The 20746-nt window shown below is 35.9% G+C and overlaps 1 protein-coding gene across 3 annotated transcripts in view; it reads right to left on the bottom strand.

Annotated features, from left to right (window-relative positions):
- The window catches only part of ARHGAP15 (Rho GTPase activating protein 15), a 584181-nt gene that overhangs the window by 444755 nt on the left and 118680 nt on the right, over positions 1-20746 (bottom strand). For all 3 annotated transcript variants that reach the window (XM_072960912.1, XM_072960913.1, XM_072960914.1), the window contains exon 6: positions 14263-14352. In XM_072960912.1, the coding sequence (XP_072817013.1) occupies positions 14263-14352 (90 nt within the window). The remainder of the gene's footprint in view (positions 1-14262; positions 14353-20746) is intronic.

Raw genomic sequence — 20746 nt, 5'->3', positions numbered from 1 at the left:
TCTGCTCTTATGCCTTATGGTTCAAATTTTTGGGTTAGACCCTCTATAGTTACTGGACTAACAATGACCTGTGACAACCCTGGCTCCTGTTGGTCCAAACTATTTTAAAAAATAGCATAGATATACAATATTCTCTGACTTTTAAGAGGCCAAGAAAGATACTATCTTGAAGACTCTGAACATACTGTTCCTCGAGCATTTGCTGTGATTTTTTTCCCTTGTAACTTTTCAAGCCAAATTATGTTGCCTCCACCTAATGTTGCAAAAACTTTGGGTGAAAGCCCAAAGTGATTCTAAGGCTCTGGTATGGTTCTGTGTAACCTGGCATCTTTCCTGGAAGTTAACTTTGTTAGGCAGCTATTTCTATAAACAAATTGAATAACAGAAAAGACACATGACCAGATGAAGTGACACTACCTGCGTTTTCTCTACAACCCTGTAAGGAGCTAGTGTTGGTAATTAATTATTAGAAGCTGACACCATGAACTGGGGTTCTGTAACCTTTTCAAAGGCCTTTTATACTGGTTAGATTTTACTTACAAATATGTCATCTTTTCTCATAAAAATCAAACCACTGAATTTTATTGGTAGGCGTATTACTTTTATCCATTAGCTACTGCTCTGTAACAAACTAGCTCAAAATTTAGTATCTTAAAGCAATAATCATTTATTGTACAGACTGATTTCCAGAAAGTGGAGAATGGCTCTGCTTGGTCAGAAGCCTAGAAGGAAACAGTTCGGAAGACTGGAGATAAAGAAGTCAATGGCCTCATGGGAGTGGGCACAGGACTTTTAGATCACTGTGTCCCACCTTACCATCTGAATGTCTATCAGAGCATACGTACACCGGATGACTTAATCAGTAGAAGTGCTCTAACCTCTTGTCTTTAGCCACTTGGAACCTGTATAGTATACTTGTAAATGGAGTGGCCCTGGAGGCAAAGCTGAAGGCTATGCGCCGACGCAAAATCACAGCTCCCTCTAATCAAGGGTGACATAACTCCTACCACTGCTGACTGCTCAGTCTTCCAGCAGCAGAAGCAGAACTGAGCCCTTCAGAGAGACTAACCTGGTACCTTATGGCAAGTTGACTATATCAGAGCTCTTCCACCCTTGGGGGAACAGTGATTCTCCCTAGAATTGGCATCAACTCTGGATACGGCTTTGCCTTGTCTGCGTGCCTTTGCCTGTACCCAAATTCCACAGTTTTAAAAATGCCCAATTTAGCAACATGAGGTCATTCATAACATTGCCTCAAACCAAAGAAGTGAAAGAAGCACAACACTGGCACATGATCCTGGGATCCACTGCTCTTACTAAGTAACACTTTATTTGGAAGCAATCAACCTAATAGAATAATGGAATGACTTCTTAAAGTCTCAATCAAGATAGTAGCTTGGGGATAAGACCCTGTTTGGTTAGGATGCTCTATTCCAAGATGCAGTATATATGCTGAATCAATATCTGATACATGTTACAGTGTCCCCAGTAGTTAGAATATTCGAATTTAAAGATCAAAAGATAGAAGCAGGAGTAGCTCCTGTAGCAACCCATTTGCACGACTGAGGCTTTTGACTTTTCCAACTTTGGCTCTGCTAGAATAGAAATTCTTGTTCCAGCAGGGAATAGTAATGGTATTGAGATAGGAAGTGGGCAGGGCAAGCCACTCAAGGAATGCTACAGCAGTTAACATCAAAACGGTGAAAGACTCAACCCCCAGGAGGCCTTGAGGCTCACGAAGGTGGGAGATTTAACTTCTAGTAGAACTTGAGCTTCATTATATGCCTATTGTAATATATCAGCATGGTGAATAACATGCCTGCAGGTGCCATGGCAGTCCCAAGGCTAGCCACAAAAGGTCAGAGAGTGGGAAACGGCCAACTTCCTGGGAATCCCAGGCCCTTCCCCAGGCTAGTTAGACTGCTCCTTCTGCTTATATGCATATGAAGCTACCAAAGCCCATAAAAACGGGCAACACCGCCCCTCACGGCCTCTCTCTCTCTCTCCCTTTCATAGACAGCCTGCACTATGTCTATGGAGTGTGTACCTACTTTTACTCTAATCTGAGCACCCAATCCCCACACCTCGTGGCCTTTCTCTTGACTTTCAATGTATCTCTCTGAATAAATCTACATTTACTCAACTGTGGCTCCCTTTTGAATTCTTTCCTGTGCAAAGCCAAGGACCCACACTTGGCAGGGCACATCCAGGGGCTCAACCGAAGCCTGGGACACGGCCCTCCTCATGCCCCACATCCGTTTTTCCTGCATCAGTATCACTGAACTTAAAGCTATAACCACTGCCAGGTAACCATGTATACTCAAGCAGTGGACCAAAAGGCAAATAAAATAGCTCTTATACTCATGAGGATAATTGGCCCTAATTATAATGAGAAGGTAAAGTTATTTCTGTACAACGGGAGTAGAAAAAATGACTCAGGAACTCAGGGAATTCACTGAGATGTGTCTTGGTGCTTCCATGCCTGGTGAGAGCAGTGAACTGTCAACTGCAGCAAGCAGAGCCTGGCAATGTCAAAAAATTAAGAGCTCAAGTCTGTCACGTGTGAAAGTCTGATTCACCTCATAAGGCAAACACAACAGACCAGCTACAGACCTGACTGAGGGTGAGGAAAATCTAGAACGAATGGTGGAATGATCAACATAAAATATGGCCTCAGACACAGTTGCATGCAAGGAGCGTAGCTTATTCCACCACAACTTTTTTTATTAACTCTTTTGTACAACTTGAGGCCAGCCAACGTTTTGGAAGATTCAGCAATGGATTGGGGTTAATGTGAGGTACAAATCAATTTAAGAATTGCATCAGATACTTCTTATGTCCTGCTTCTCATCCTCTTGGCTTTAAGTATGACTCCAGAGGCAGTTGGTGTAAACAGTTCTGTGAGGGCTTCAAATCCCTTTGTACTAACTGCATCTTGCTTCAAGTGTGCACCAGGTATCTCTCACTTTCTGCCATGGATACTCTCTAGTCTAGGGAGTAGAACACCTGAAAGAGACTTCTTAGCGCACACACACACGTGCAGCCTGAACGTCAAGAGATTTAAAGATACTATCCCATCCCAGAGCTGACCCTAAGCCAAAGGCGTCAGAAGCTGTTGGACATATGCTTCATCCTGTCAATACCTGGGTGGAAAATTCTGACAAGCATCCTAGTCACTCTGTGACCAACTCAGTAACGACATTTCTAGTGCTTTTTTTTTTTTTCCTTCTCTGTTTTCCTCCTGCTATTTCTGAATTCCTACTTTCTGGGATCACCTCCCAGATAAACTAGTCGCAACACAGTTTTTAGTCTCTAATTTTGCTTTGAGGGGAAACCCTGCCTAAGCCAAAGGGCATATATGGCAAAAGTATTTGCTAAAAGAGAATTGAAACCTAGCCTCCTATGAAAGGAATGGATCGTTCCTCCACTGAGGTACAGCTGTCACTGTCATAAAATTTAGCATAAACAAATACGCCATCAAATGCCCTGCTATAAAATGTAACACCCAGCAATTACATACTAAAGGATTTAAGTTGACATCATTCATTACAGTATATGAATGATTCTCCTGGCAAAATGGGAGTTTAGTGTTAAGTAGCTCTAAAAGCTGCCAAAAGGCAAATGCTATTGAAACAAACATTAGCAACGTATGACTACAACCTGGGGCATCCTGACCATAGCGACTTTCTCTATTATGGGGCCATTAGAAACCAGCATAGGGTTGCATCCAAGTCGATTAGGAAAATAACTTACTTGAAATTTTATACTTATAGATGAAAGAGACTGGAGCATAATCATTATCGATTTTACTTTCTTTGTAAGGTTTTATTGTTGTTGTTTTTCACATCCTCTTCCTAAACAGAGACAGAGGAGCGGTAGGGAATTAAGCGATCTTTACAGGGAAGATAAGCAAAGTTCGTCCATGAGTCAAATTAAATATTTTGAGGAAGAAAACATTTTAAGTGGCAAAAATAGGTAGTATCAAGGGTGATATCAAGTATTCATTCACAGAGTGAAACCCTTAACCAAGAATTTAAAAATAAAACCCACAGTCTTACTTTAAAAAATAAGCATTTACAAGTTGTCTTGCAAAGGATAATATTCATTTGATATTATAATTCTCCAAATTCAGTGCAATGGATTTTTGTTATCTGTCTTTCACTAAATCATAAGGTGGTTTAATGATAGAGGCAAATATCCAGTAGAAACTGAATATTAACTATTAAATATCATCCCTGAGAATTCAGGATTAAAATTCAATTTTCCTCCTGGGGTAATATTAACTCATTATCTCTTATAATCTTCAAGGACTTGTGATCTATATAAATATCCACTTTAAGGATAAGGATTTTCATTACATACAATGAGACATTCTACAGTTATTAGAAACTTAAGACATACACTAATATTGCAAAGATAACCTTATTGCTTCTGATTAAGAATGTGTTAATGCACTGGAGCTTGAGAACCATCAAAATTTCTTAAATTACATTTTAACTATTTTATTTTTGATAAAAAGTACAGTATGAGCAGAGTATTTATCGTTTAATTTGTGAATCCATGAAGAAAGATGACTTCATAAGTCTCTGAGTCATTAACAATTAATCAGATTTCTTCAATATAACAATTAAATGACTGAGAAGAAATCTTGAATTTCTTGAATACGTTTCTCTCTTTTGACGCTGTAAATTATGTTATTTCCAAAATCAAACTCTGAGTGGTAACTTAAAAAAATTCATGCTTAGATCCAAATGAGGGATTACAGCATCTCACGTATATTCCTATTTAAGCAATACAGTATATCTTTAGATTCAATAAATCTTCCTAATATTTGACTACATATTTATTTTCTAACAGAAATGAGTGTCGATAAATTTATCAGTCAATAACAGCCAAGAATAACATCCTTATGTAAGCCATGGAAAATATACTTTCATGTTCAGGACAAAAAATACACAAATGTGTCATTGCCTCCCTTGAATCCTTCATTCCACGACACGACAGGGAGAGAGGACTGCCATCAGATGAATGGCATCTAGGGCCAGGGGATTTCAGCCTTATATTTTACCATGTAAAGAGAGCCCTCCTTTGAATACCTCGCCAGAGCACCCGGCCAAATCAAATCAGCAAAGCCAGTGTTGAAACGCCAACTAGCCACCAGATGGCAGCAATGCTTTTATGAATAATGCAGCATTATGTGCAGTCCATCTAAGATTTCCTACGTTAATAATAGAACAACCCTTACTTTAGTAAAAGGGCAGATTTGCTCGTAATGAAGCCAGCCATTTTTTTTCATGTCGCTAGTAATATTTTGTGGGGTCTGTTTTCTTTCTAGTATTTGGGCCCCCCAAAATATTTTCTTACACACTGAACATTAAATTGCTGTTGAATTTAATTTTGATATCATGGTAAAAAATGCCTGTGGCTTGAAACAAATATTTTCCTTTCTGATGGACAAATAACATCTGTGGTTGTAAATGTTCCAGTGTAGCTGTCAAAAGAGAAGGGTTTCACATAATTTCCTGCTACCGTCATCAGTACATCCTACACATCAAAAAAGCGTGTTCATAACCTCCCTTTCCACGAATTGATTTCAAACCTATCACAGATCTCAAATATCAGAAGTTTGTCTTCTATTTGATCGTGGGTGTGAGAATTTTGAAAAATGAAGCATTGCTTAAATTCAAATTAAAAATAATCCCCCAAACTACGAAGCTCTACATTACTTGGGAAGGGAATCCTCAATATCAGTATTTCTTTCCCTTTTTGAGCTGTTTGCAGCATTTGTTAATTTTCCCACTGTAATTTTTTTTTTTTTTTTGGTTTGCACGTGTTCACTGAGGAAGTCAGCCTGTTAAAATTTCTCCCAGTGCTGGAAATGAAATGTTAGGCAAAGCAGTGGGACTAAGGCCAAGGATCTAATAGCTCTCTACTAAAAAAAAATTCATCTAAACCCTCCAAGTGAATGCCCCTTCCCTGGTCAATTCACCTCACACTGATCTGTTATCTGAAAACAGTTCAAACAGCTTCCTTCCTGATCCCTCCCCAGCAACAGGCATTTCATTTCACTGTTTCACTTAGGTCATCTCTCAACATCCTGTTTTGTTAAGATAAAAGAGCAGCCCCCTCTTCTCTTCACATACAGAGAATCCTTAACTGTCCTGCCATGTTCATAGCCTTGTTTTTGAGCACTTGTTTTCTACTGAATTTTTAATAACATATTTAACTCATATTCTGAGAGACTGCATAGAGTCTACAAGTGGCCTCTACAGTTCTGTACGAATACTGGCATTTTCCTTCCATCTTAAACTAATTTTTTTATAGTTATTTTAATTTTATTTTTTTTCCTTGTGTTCATTTCAAACCTTTGTTTATGGGTGCTTGCTTTGTTATTTTCTTACACTGCTCTAAACATTGCTCTGAGGTTTGAGAGTTTTGCCCACCACTGCCTGGATTTTTCTCCTGCTCAGTGGCTTGTGGCCTATAAACACTGCAAATATATTTTTTTCTCTTGCCTTCAGATCCAGCCTCATTACCTTATGTTTCTAAAAACTGAATGGCATCGGCTATTTATCTGCCAGTGATCCTACGCTATCCAAAAGCACTCAGTTTTATTTCACCCTGTGTCATCCTTATGGACAAGCTATAAAATGTGATACCGTTTACTGGCCCCATCTATTATGTACCAGTTTTAGAGATTAAATCATTCCTTTTTCTGGAAGAAGCCTGTTTGCTATTAAAAAAAAAATCATATTCATCATGAAATAAACATGGCTGCTCTCCTTTAGAAATATAAAAAAAAAGAATTTTGAAATAGATACGAAAAAGGGGTCAATTGGTTTGAATGTTATCTTGCTAGCATCAGTGTAGTATCTTTTGTACTTTACAAGATGAACATCACAACTGGAAAAGCCGTAACACTTGATGATTCTACTTTGATGCTGTGAAGTCCCTCTGTGGTGGTGGTGGCTTTCGTTCAGGTGGGTATTCTGAAGCGCCAGTTTTGATACTGTGTAGCTCAGCTAGCCTCACTCTAGTTTCGTGGATGTGGGGAACTGTACTGTTAGCCCATGTATGGCATAGTGATCAACACTCCAGCTCTGTCAAAACGTCAAGCAACAGAGTGTGTTCCGCAAGAGGAGGGGACTTACATTATGATGTCAGTAAGTGAAGAACAGCATGTTGCATTTAGCTTGGTGTCAAATTAAAATCCAGAATTTATTCCAAATGCACAACTATTATCTTTGAGCAGATGGAGCCAGCTATTACAGAAGGCAACGTGAGCTAACCAGTGATGTAAGCCCATTAGGTCACACGCATCCATTCTTTTGCTAAAATAATAAACGTATAAGAAGCCAAGCTGACATTTTCTTTTATATTTACATTTTAAATTTTGATTTATTTTATTGTGGAAACTTAAAATCTGGGTTCTCTTGGCTAATTTGGGACTCAAATGTACTAGTGTGGCTATTGCCAATCTTTACTGTCATCCAGTTGCGTTCTGCTTTGATGATAGCTTAAAAAGAAATGAATACAATGAGATAGCACTATGCCCTTTGGTAGTCAGTGTAATAAAGAAGATGTTTAAATGGGTCCATATCCTCACAGACCACCAGGCTTCATGGAATCACCAGGCAATATATGCTTGCCATTGTTTTCTTTAATAATGCACTCAATGTATCAGTATCTTAATTCTGTACTTGAGATTATACCTGTCTGTTTAAAGAGATTTTTATTATTCCTCAAAAGTTAAACCATAAAAAAGACAGAAGTTCTCAAGTAACGTCTGAACAACTAGGCACGTTCTCCATTTGAGAGGTGTACTTGGCATCAATCAGCCTATTTCTGTTTCTCTGTTCATCAGTCAGGCTAACATGCTCTTTGGGTCTCACCTTAGATTCTTGCAATCAAATTTATTTCCTGCCCCCAGGCTCTCTCCTTTGCAGTAAATCTTATATACCCCTGACATTAATATTCCTAAATCAAAGCCCCAATTATAAAAATTATATCATTCCATTCATCAAAATTCTTCTGTGCAATCCCACTGACAAAGATGAAGCCAAAATCATAAAAATAATTATATCTCTTCCTCTTCAATCAGAAAAAAAAAAAAGTGCTGCCCTAATAGCTCAGTAGAGGAATAAAAAGAGTTACTATTGCCTCTCATTTCTGGGCAAAGTTGCTGCTCTTGTCTCTAAGTTCCCTTTTGCAAGATGCTCTCTCTCAATAGCTTGGGAGAGGCTTTCAGGGCAAAATGCTTTTCTTAAAGTGTCAAACCAGATGTGACATTGATTAAAAAGCTTGTACTGATTAGATATCACACTAATTATACTATTTACTTATAGAATAGGATATTGAAAATAACTTCAGTAAGGTTTGAAGACACACATTCTTAGTTAGACAATGAATGAAAAGATTTTCACATAGTGTATTTACTCTTAGTCTCTTGGTTAAGATCACGAGGTAGCAGAGAATAGATGTGGAGCAGAGATCCTGAATTCTACTTCACAGATGCCTACCCTCTATCCATATTCTTCCAAAATCCACATCTGGAATTGTTCTCAAAGCACTATGAGATGGTGTGGTCAGAAGTTGAATACAACCCAGTCTTATTTATACTGAAAATCAGTCTTTTGGAGTAGCTTTCAAATACAGGGCTGCTTCACTTTAACCTTAATACAGATGGGAGGCAGGTGAAGTAAAGCTTATCTATTACTTCCTTGGTGTGAAAAACTAAGCTGGAGGAGGGATCCTGCCCTGGGTTCTACATAAAGTTATGACTGACATCGTCAAAACTGGAACACAGGTCCCCAGACTCCTGTACTCTCTCCACTGCACCTCCTGAATGATGGATGAATATCTAATAGGTAGATAAAATGATTGGGGACAAGCACGAAAGCAAAAAACAACTGTATTAGACATTAATGCTGCTCTTACTCTGGTTTATTTTTAATGCCATGCTTTTTTAAGATACTGTGAGTAATTCTCTAAAGTGAAACCAGCTTTACTTGAAATCTAATGCATATATGAATGTGAAGAATCATCCTTTTGCATTTAATTTAACTATAAGCATTGAAAAATGAAAGAGAAATTTGGTAAAAGCTCAGATTTATTTTAAACCATCACTTTTAACAGAAGGAAATGGATAAAAGCAAAATATCAGTAGTTCTCCTTTTGGCTTAAAATGACATTTTCCAAGATGTTATTAAATTATCTTCGCATTAATAAACTTAAGTAGTACTTAAAGATTTTAAGCTAAGACATATTCAGATCAGGAAGAGCAATCAAATTATGTTTAAATGCAAAGCATATCCATGGAAAATATTACATGAATATGTTTAATATATATCATAGATAGAAGACTCCATCCAAAGTCAGAAAAGAAATACAAGTAATGATTAATCTATTCGGAGATTTACTTTACTTTTAGGGACAAAACCCAGTCCCATGAGATATTTTTATACATTAAAAAAAGAATCTCAAATCCAGAAAATTTGGCCATAATTTTTGTTGAGTTATAAATCTGTGATAGGAGAAAAACTGACTTTCACCTTCTTGAGTCACTTAATCTTTTCTGCCTTTCAAGCAGGCAATTGATACAGTTCTAATCAGCCATAATTCATTAATAGTAGAATTATCTTATTTAAAGCACATAATCTGTAAATGAGCCTGCCTCATGTTTATGGGTGAATTTTTTAAATTGTATTTTTAAACAAATCTCAGAAAAACTGAGTCATAGTCTGGCTCTGAGAAAAGTTACATTTTTAAAGTGGGAATGACTACATTATTTTAAATGAGTAATCATCTACTGTTTTATATGTTGTAATGGAAAGGACCAAGAAAACAGATAGTAGTTTTCTTATTCTTTATCCCATATTTTAAAAAGGGACTCGAGTTGACACTAGAAATCATCTTGCAGTACGGAGCCAATAAATATATACTGTGAGCACAAATTCTTAAAAATGTTTTATGGCAGTAAATTATATATATATATATATATATATATATACACACACACATACACACACACATATTATACATATATATATATATATATTTTTTTTTACTAAAAAAAGCGACTCTAGTCTTAGGAGTAACCACTGAATTGGTTTAAAGGTGTCCAGTCTTCTGATTTAAAAAAAAAATACGGGATATAGTCTCTGTAAATTCTTTGGGGAGGCAAAACTAATTTACATGTCAGGAGTAAAGAATATTTCAGCGCTAAATTAAACAGCATGAAATTAATTCAGCGCTTGGGACCACCTTATATTTAATAAGGGGGCAGCCCCTTGGAAGTCGGGAATGTTTTAGAGATGTATCATGTATTTATTTGATAGCCGTGTCATGAACTCCTTTTCCCCAGACTTCTAAAAATGTTTTGCTCAGAGAGCCTTATGTTCAAAGGAAGGAAGGAAACCTGAGTGAAAATTTTCCTTCAACTTTGAAACAAGAAGGTATTAAAAGTTTAAAAATTACTTATTGTTATAAATTGTTCTGCAGCCATTTTCTCAGTTGAGCTTCCTATTGAAAAGCTTTGTAAATGCTCGATGTGTCTATGAGGGAAGGGAAGAAGGTGACGGAAGCACTGCTTGTGTTCCGGATGCTGCCTGACAACGCTGCCACCCTTTCACATGGTTTTATTTAGTTATTACAACTATCTCTCTGTAAATGACATTTAGGATTATTCAAGATTATGTTGTAATCCTTTTAATCCTCAGTGCTTTAAATTTCAGGCTAAACACCAAAGAGCAAACTAGCACTTAGCAGGAAGGTTTAAAACATGTGATTGGAACATAAATCTTTTTATTCACTCTTCCCCTGATGAAGACCTAGTGTTGTTCTTAAGTTAACTAAGAAAACCTGTACCACAGTTCATTACAAATCACTCGGTTGCTAAATGCTTTCTCAAGCTACATCAGACTTGTGATGGCCCTTGACAATTACGTTAAACACAGAACTGAACAAAAGTGAGCAGCAATGAACATTTACTAGTTTAACTGAGAACGTGTATGACCTTTTTAATAAGTACCATTTGTCTTTCAGTGTCGGTTTGTAGTTGTATGAAAGTGGTCACTTTTTCAGTGTCAAGCTATTAGATGCAAGTATACACAGAGACAGATAACATGTATGCATAAAGGTATGTACATTTTTACTTTTTAAACATATTATGACTTGTTTATGTGTACTTTATTATAGAAGTTGTTACTGATTTTTTAAAAATACATTATTTATTATTAAGGCCAGTTACGCCAAAAACTGTTCTAAAATAGGCAGATGTTCTTGAACTTAGCCAGTGAGCGTCATTCTGATTCACTGAGAGTAGGTAAATAACCAAACCTAATTAATTAATACTGCCACTGTTATGTTACTACAGACCAACCAAATAAGACTGAATTCATATCAGGATTTTTAAAAATACTTGGACTATGAAGAAAATCTAACTTTTAATACAAAAAGAAAAAGAAAAATCTCAAATGTCTAAGTGGCATAAATAAAGGAAACAAATGAAATTCTCCCATTTTTTGTGTCGCAAATGGTTGCTTATGAGGCTGTCAAGTATATCCCAGGCACGTAATTTTTTGTTTATTTTCCTTTTCATTTTAAGTTCAACTTCTCTACAGACATTATAATTATGTGGCATTTACTTGCTAATCCATCAACTTTTTAAAGACAGATTTCAAATTTTAAATTATTTCCAATTTTGCTCTGCTTTGATTTTTCTTGAACCAAAAATCTCAATAGTCATTTGCTATCTGTAATCTATAATTCATGGACTAAGATTGAACACCAAGCCTAATTCAAACTTGGAATTCTAAAGCTATTTCTGATGTAGCACATCAGCTGAAGCTGTGATGGTCTTTCTGAGTCAGGAGGAAACACTTCATTATTTTATAGGTAATGAAACCCTTGTACACACACACTCAAATACCCAACAATGCCTTAATACCATGTTTTTGAGGTATAATCATGTTTATTCTGATCAGTTGAGAGTTAGACCAGCTAATGTATCTAATCAAATATTGATGCAAGTCATCTAGATTTAGCTCTCTGGCAAATCCTTCCCAAGTCTTTTTTGTTAACAGAACTATAAAAGCTATTTATATTGTTCCTCTCAAAAGGCTTACTTTTGTAGGTTGTCTCTATGGATACGTATTAGTAAATTTTACCTAAGCTCATGTGCTTAGGTGATGACAAGATTTTAGCATGATAAGAAAACCATGTGATTCACCCCAAAAAGAATGAAGCAGGAAATGACATCTGAATCTTTCTTTCGTTTTGTTACTCAAAACATCCTCACAATAACCTCTTGTTTTTCTAAACCAAAGGTACAAGACAAAAAAAGATAAACTAGACATGTAAGAACACTGAAGTCCCGTGAACTGTTCTGGTACCTTACAAACAAAACTAGCTGGCAAGATTTTCACCACCAAAAAGCTACAAAGGGAGAATAATTTAATATCTTTGGAAGTACCTATATTCAGAGATATGAAAAATGAGTAAAACATTACAACAGGTAGTAAGTCACACTCAGAAAAGGTTAGGATGATACATACCATCAGTATAGGTGGTTTAAATATATGTCGATACATATTATATTCATAGCTATGTAAAATTATACTTAAATATTTTTCTTCCATATTTGCAGCCCTGTACACATCATATATATTTGATTACCATCCTCATTTGTGATTTAACTTAACTCTTTGTAAGTTTAACAGCGGGAACTGAAAAAGTCTGCCTTAGGCCAACTTGGAGGGTTTCTATTGTCCAAGAATTATGTCAATCCCAAATTTTAATGACTTGTAACATCTGTGATTAGGATGTTAAATTCACAATACATAATAAAACTAAACCATTTAGCTCACCCTATCCTGTTCATAACTAGTCACACTGACCATCTAGATTGTCATAGAGGCTAGGATTATAACCACTAAATTTTCTTATTTATGGTAGAATAACAAAAAAAGCAAGAAATTGCAAGACAGACTATATCATTGTTCTACAATTCCTCACTTTAAATCAAAATTTAATTTTACTTCTTGACTCTGTAAATTCATAATCAGTTTTGCTTTAGTCCTTTTATCTCTAAGCAAATATGTTTAGTTTTCTTTTTTTCTTTTTCTTTTTCCTTTCTTTCTTCGTCTTTTTTTGGTTAATAAGAAATCTCTACCATGTAAAAAACCAACACCAATGTAGAATTCAACTACTATTAGAAAAATAAGTTTTTCCAGAATATGTTGAAAGTGTTTTTTGTTTTGTTTTATTTTTTAATTGAGTCCAAATTATTTGGATAGACCTAATTTAGCATCTGGAAAAAGCAAAACAAACTAAAAACCAGTTTTTTTTCTCTCCCAGTGAGAATTCCAATAAGAAATGTCATGTACTCACATACTTCTATAACACTCAATACATTCATTTTAATGATGTATTTAAGAACAGAGTTGATTTTTCTTCAAGAGCTAAAATGGTCTTAGAAGACATTTAATATAATAATTATAATAATCTAGTTCCTACTAAATGATATAAAATCTAAAATATACCTATAAAGTTATTGGTTACTTTGGAAATATAAAAGTAAATTAAATTTCATATAAATATAGAAAAAGATCAACCTCCATAATCTGAAGTTATTAATTGCCAAAGGGATTTTAGTAACATCATATGTGAAATATTGTTTTCCCATTTCCTTTCTTTCAAGGATTTCATCTGGTTCTTTCCATTCAAAGGAACATGATTGAAATTATTAATAATAGTTATTTTTTCCAAAAAAATTAAATTATACAATATGAAAAATCTAATTTTTATAGCTGTTCAGTGCTCTCCATTCCCCCTAAGTTACACTGTTAAATGTAACTTATGACCAGAAGGCAGGAATGGCAATGAATGCAAATAGTTTATTATAATTAGTGAATCTTACTTTGTGTATGTCTGAAAGTTCTACATTAAATCTATTTAAGCTAAGCATTCTAGGTTTGTATCCCAAATAGCTACCAAATACATGGCAAAATTCAGTGACCTATGGGTATATAATTAATGAACACACAATATATATTTTGTGTGTAGATAGCAACCAGTCACCAGGGAAAAACAACAAAACAACCAAAATTCAACAAGGAAGAAAAGCCAGTTTTTCACAATGACCTTTGCACAACTAGCTCATGCACATGAAAACATCATAACAAAGTAGTCTTGTTTTAATTACCCAAGAGAGCTCAGATTTAAAAGTAAGAAGAATAAATTGAATCTATGTAACATTCTTACCTGAAAGACATTCTTTCTGCTTGATTTTTCCTTGGCCCATTCAATATGTGCCCCACACAAATCCACACTTTCTGGTTTGTTCCCAGTTTTCTGTAAACAAAAATGCAATAAGAATAAAAAGCAAACAACACTGGTGATGCATGTAAGGAAAAATAAAATTTGATTGACTTAGCAGTTGTGTATTTATGGTGTAAAGCTTTTCTTTTTTTTTTTCTTTTTCCAGTTTTAAATAGACATCCTCACTCATGCTCATTGCAACATTATTTTCAATAGCCTAGACATGGAAATGACCTAAGTGTCCATTAGTGGATGAATGGATAAAGAAAAAATCAAACTCATAGAAACAGGGTTGTTACCAGGTGCTGGGTTAATGAAAAGATGTCTGTCAAAGGGCAAAAACTTTCAGTTATAAGATGAGTAAGTTCTGGGGATCAAATGTACAGCATGGTGCCTATAGTTAACATTATACTGTATACTTGAAAATTGCTGAGTAGATCTTAAATGTTGGAACCATATGTACACAAAAGGTAACCATGTGAGGTGCTGAATATGTTAACTAGCTTTAGTGTGGTAACCATTTCACCATATATATCATATCATCACATTGTACACCTTAAACTTACACATTGTTATTTATCAATTATATCTCAAGAAAGATGAAGAAGAAAAAAACAAATTTAATAAATATTAAGTGCCAATTGTACACCTTTTAGAAATTCACATTTCAGACCTTTAAGACTATACACATAAGTATAATGTGTATCTGTATACAGTAAATTTAATTTAGATCAAATATTATTATAGCATACGCTTCCTTTTACACAATACAATGTGAGTGTTATTTAAAACTTGTTTTTAGTTCAGTAATTCATAATAATCAATTATTGGATATCCTCTATATCTGCCTCTTCATACTTTCATTTAGTTTAAGTGAACCACACTTACATAACTTTAAATTTGCATAGCTTCAAACATTAAAAAAAAACTTACCTGTTTGGGAAATTTCTTTCCTATTTTTAAAGAAAGTTATGGCACATTTCAAAGACTCCAACTATTTTCATACGTTCTGAGCTATTTTAGATTTTCCTATAGATAAGTTTAGTTTTCTCACCTTTCAGTAGAATACTTTAAAATTTTAGTATACAAAGCTTGTAATTTTTAAGTAGAAATCTTGTTTTAATGCAAATGAAGAAAGGGTAGCAGGGTGGTGGGGAAGGGAGATGGAGTCTACACTTTTTAAATTGAGGTATATTTGATTTACAATATTGTTAGAGAGTTTCAAGTGTATAGCAAATTGATTGGGTTATACATATTTATGTATATACCTGTATACTATTTCTGATTCTTTTCCATTGTAGTTTTTATAAGATATTGAATATAGTTCCCTATGTTATACAGTAAATCCCTGTTGCTTATCTATTTTATAAGTGGGCATCTGTTAGTCCCATACTCCCAATTTATCCCTCCCCCACCTTCCCATTTGATAACCATAAGTTTGTTTTCTATGTCTATGAGTGTTTCTGTTTTGTAAATAAGTTCATTTGTACTATTTTTTAGATTCCACATATAAATGATATCATATAATATTTGTCTTTGTCTGGCTTACTTCACTTAATATGATAATCTCTAGGTCCATCCATGTTGCTGCAAATGGCATTATTTTATTCTTTTTATGGCTGAGTAGTATTCCATTCACCTGCTGATGGACACTTAGGTTGCTTCCATGTCTCAGCTACTATAAATAGGTGCACTATAAACACTGGGGTGTAGGTATCTCTTCGAATTAGAGTTTTCATCTTCTCCAGCACACAATATTTTTAGACAATATTTTTAACAGTATGAACTTCAGGTTGAAACAAAATTATGAAAGAATGGTAGAAATGGTATAAGAAATCTGTCCACAATTGTTGCCTCATAGCCACCATATTTTATCAGTTTAATAGAAATGGTCTATTTTTCAAAAAAAGCCAGAAATATGGAATTTTTAAATTGTAAATTGTGAGGGTTTTTTTTTTTTAATTTTGGCAACTCAATAAAAATGTTTTTGGAAACACTGTACAGGCCAAGCATAAGTTTCCTTCAGGATAAATTCAGCTGGCAGGACAGCAATTGATAGCGTACCATTCCTTTGTTATTTAGTAATAATTTCATGAGAAACTAATCAAGATGAGCATGCCCAGGGGGTGGGTATAGCTCAGTGGTAGAGTGTGTGTTTAGCATGCAGGAAGGAGTTCCTGGGTTCAATCCCCAATACCTCCATTAAAAAAAAAATGAGCATGCCTCTTATGGATGCTTCAGAGAGTGAAATATTTTTACTATTTTCCCACACTCTGCCACCCAGGTGATCACTGTTGTGAAAAATCTCAAAGCACGATAATGATCTTCATTGTTGAGTGATTTATGACATGGAAAAACTAAGAACAACTTACCTCTTCTACGGTAAATTAAATTATGGGATACTCAGAACCAATAGAAATAACCATCAAAACAAAATGCACATACAACAAAAGAGGTTATCTTTCCCATATAATGTAGTCACGATAAAAAGATGGAATAATTTTATATAAGAAGAACTTTCTATAGGCCAAACACTTCTCTATGTGTTTACAGCTGCCAGTTCACTTAGTTCTTATAATACCTATATGAAGTAGGTACTATTATTATTGCCATGTTACAGGTAAGAAAATATGCCGAAATGGTTAGGTAAGCTTCCCAAGGTAACACAGGTAGAAAAGGAGGAGTCAGGATTTAAATGCAAGCTGTGCCCTTCCGGAGTATGTTTCTAACACCATGTAGTCCTTGAAAATTGAATATACACTATAATCATGTTCATGGTAAAACATGAAACATTTTGGGAAAAGATATGCCTTTCTTACTAGACTCTAGTACAGATACATTGATCTTGCTTTTGACCTTCTCTGTTAAACCTGATCTACCCATTGGGCCTTTATACCACCTGCTTACCTGGAATAACTCCCAATTGTCACATGGCTGACTCCTTGTCCATCAGGTTCCAGCTAAATGTCACCTTGTCAGAAGTCTTCTCTCTGACTGCCTTATATAAAAGAGTGGCATTCCAGCACTCCTGATTACACCCTGGGTCACTATTTATTTTAATTTCACCACAGTCTTTCTCCTAACTGAAATTTACATATACATAGACTACCTATTTTTTCACCCACTAGAATTTAACTGCCTGAGCTGGGACCTTGTTTGCCTTTTCTTCCACTATTTTCCCCAATGTATGAAACAGTGCCTGGCACACAGTTATTGTTCAATGAATATTTGTTAAATTCATGAATGGAGCAAAACACCAAAATGCAACTAGTTTTGCACTTTGGAAGAAAGGTTTGAGCATCTTAAAATTCCTGACACTTTCTGTGATTTAGCAAAATGATAAACAGTTTAATGGACTCTTTGCGGATTGAACCTAGGATTTCACAGAATCACTCAATAAATGTTTACTGTATGTCTGCTAAGTGTCAGTGTGTTAGCCACTGTGTCAGACACTGGAACTCCAGAGACAGGATACTGACTCTTCCTTTAAGAATTCCACACTAGCCTCGGGTCTGTATAATTTTCTGCAGACTCTCTCTCTCTCAAAGAGAGAGAAAACTAGAGGATGCCTGTGGGTAAAAAGCAATTTAAGCTTTGCCAGTGTTCTTACAGTCTAGCTCTGCCAACCTGTAACTGTTCTCATCAGCATCATATACTAAATTCCATGGCTTTGACACCTGGATTGGGTTTATCGCAGTCTGAACTCTGTCCATCACTCTCAGTCACCTCCTAGCGCTCATGCATGTGACCTTGATCCATCTCTTACATTCTTCATGAGCTCACTGCTTCACCTCCTCTCCGCGTTAGCAATCTTCACTCTACTTTTCACCTAACAAATCCCAATTTCTGAGTCTTCCTTACTCCCATTCTGTTACGTTTGGTTTTGAGGTTATTGAGATCGGCAGACCTTTGTGTGTTCTCACAGTCTCTCAAGTCCTTTCTGGTTTTACTTTCTTTTATGTCCAAGCCTGTGTCCCCGCTTCAGCAGTCACTTCAGCCACTCTCTCTCCCTTTTTCTCTCTCCCGCTTCTCTCTCCCTCATTTAATGACCCACTCTACTCTCTCATCTATTTTTTCTTCTACAGTCTTCCTCATATTCTTTAATTCTGGAGAAATAACTTGACTACTCAGTGTAATAACATTACAAATAATGGCCACCTACTTATAAGAAGCTTTTGACTCTATTTAGCAAAACTTTCATTATTATTATTGTGAGAAGGACATTTAAGGTATCCATGAAATCATTGCCAAGATGAATGTCATGGATATTTCGCTGACTTTTTACGTGTTCCTAGTCAGTTTCTATTCTTCCCCAAGGCACATTTTTCCCAGAGCTTTACTTTTTCAAATTGGTCTACCAAATATTTGGCTTACTTCTAATTCACAGAGATCATAAAGCCCTTGGGCTAGAACGTTTACCATTCTTCCCACTTTCATAGTCGGTCTGTGCAATCAAAATGAACAAACACAAACTTTAATACATTTCTGTATGTTTTGCCTTCTGAAAGCTTTACATCAGTTTCTTATTTATTCCTGACAACAATCTTGTGACGGTATTACCATTGCCTTCAACTGACATGTGACGAAGCTCAAGCAGGGAGTGGCTACGTGCCTTAAATAAGCTCACACATTTAATAAGCTCCCCAGCTGAGATATGAACTCCATATTATCTGATTCCAAGTCCCAAGTGCTTGATCACAACACAGCACACTGCCTCCCTTCCATACCTACCCTTTCCTCCTACTAGTTCATATAATGCCCTTTTTAGGTCCCAAAATAAAACTTAACATTTTCTATTTCTTCCTTGTGTCATCATTTCCTGTTTTTACTTCTGGTTCCCAGAATTATGGATGAGGGTAGGTAACTCTGGTCCACCTGTTTAATGAATGCCCATGTTTGGGCATGACAGTGGCATCTATGAGCATCAAAATTATCTGCCCTGTCAGTTCCATATAATACATGAACAACTCACAAGGCAGGTCCTGTTTTCCCTGAGAGGAAGAGATGCTCCTTCTTTTGTGTAAGGTTTATTTCTCTCTAGTTCCTAATTCCATCCAATCTCACTCCTTATTGCCTCTCAAATGGATTATATGCTCTAGCCTATAACCACACTCTAGTCACTCCTGTTTAAAAAATGGAAGAAAGCAAGTATCACCCCACAACTTCACTTTATCTCAGTCTCATCTACTTCCCTTGCATTATTGTCAGGACTCTTTAGAGTCTGCTGCAGTCATATTCTCTGTTTGCTCATATTCTATTCTCTTCTCAACCCACTGCAGCCTTTTACTCCCTTCCCTGGCCAATCTAAAATGTTTTAACCATTAAGGTCAACAGAAGCAGCCTGGTGCCTTCTCTCCTGTCAACATTCTACTGGAACTCGGTATTACTAGACTCTGCTGGCCCTTCTCCTTAAAATCCCGTCTCTCAGTCATGGAGACATTTTCTTTCCAAATTCTCCTTTCACCTTTTATACTCTTCTGTTTCTGTCTTTTTTTTTTCCTCTTCTTCATCCCATTTCTTGAATGTTAGAAATTCTTGGTTTATGGTTCAAGTCCTTCATTATTTCTCATGGTTTACATGCTTCCTATGTGTTTTGTTCTTGCCTATGGTCTGATCTGTCACTTATAAATATGTTGACTCCCCTGTGGTTCCTCTGGCCCCCAGCTCCCTCCCATGTGCCAGAACTGTATTTTCTAACTAACTACCATTAGGATGGCGCACAGATAACTCATGTAATCACCATCTCCATTTTTTTCCTACTGTTTGCGTTGGTTAATCCTTCCTTAATCCACTTCACTTCTGTCACTTTTTTAGTTCTCCCCTTTCCCCCAGTACCTACAACCAAAAGATTCAAAGCCTAAATTCCAGAGCTAGATCACAATCTCATTTGAGTTCTTATTTTCTCTCATCTGAATTCTTCACATTGCTGCTCCTGCCAAGACCAGTAAAACCCTTTTCAATTAATTCTCCACATTTTGATTTTTTTTTCCCTAAAACACAGCAATGCTAAATTCATGACAGTTTCCAAAATGCAACATGATTTTATGACTCTGTACATTGGGGATCTGAGTAAGCATGCACCCTTTTCATCTGAAACACATTTATTTTCTCTTCAATACATTCTCCCTGCCTCCTATCTGCTCATTTTCATGATGCAACTCCAAAATAACCTCCATGAGGCTCTCCTTTACCTCTGCAGGCACAGTTACCATTTCTTCTCACCATCTCCCCTACTTTGAAACACACTTTTTTCTTTTTAACAATTCTTTTTGTTTTCCACACATTGAAATTACTTTTCAGTGTGTCTCTTTCCTCCAGCTAAACAATCAGAGAACAAGCTGGCTTTGCCTTAGACTTCTTTATTTTCCCAAAATCTAGCAAATTGGCCCAAAATAAGCACTCAGCAAAAAATTTGTTATTTGTTTGA

The sequence above is a fragment of the Vicugna pacos genome, chromosome 5 (assembly GCF_048564905.1).
Source record: "Vicugna pacos chromosome 5, VicPac4, whole genome shotgun sequence".
Lineage (NCBI taxonomy): Eukaryota > Metazoa > Chordata > Mammalia > Artiodactyla > Camelidae > Vicugna > Vicugna pacos.
Note: the sequence above shows the minus strand (reverse complement) of the source record. Positions and strands in the feature narration are given on the sequence as shown.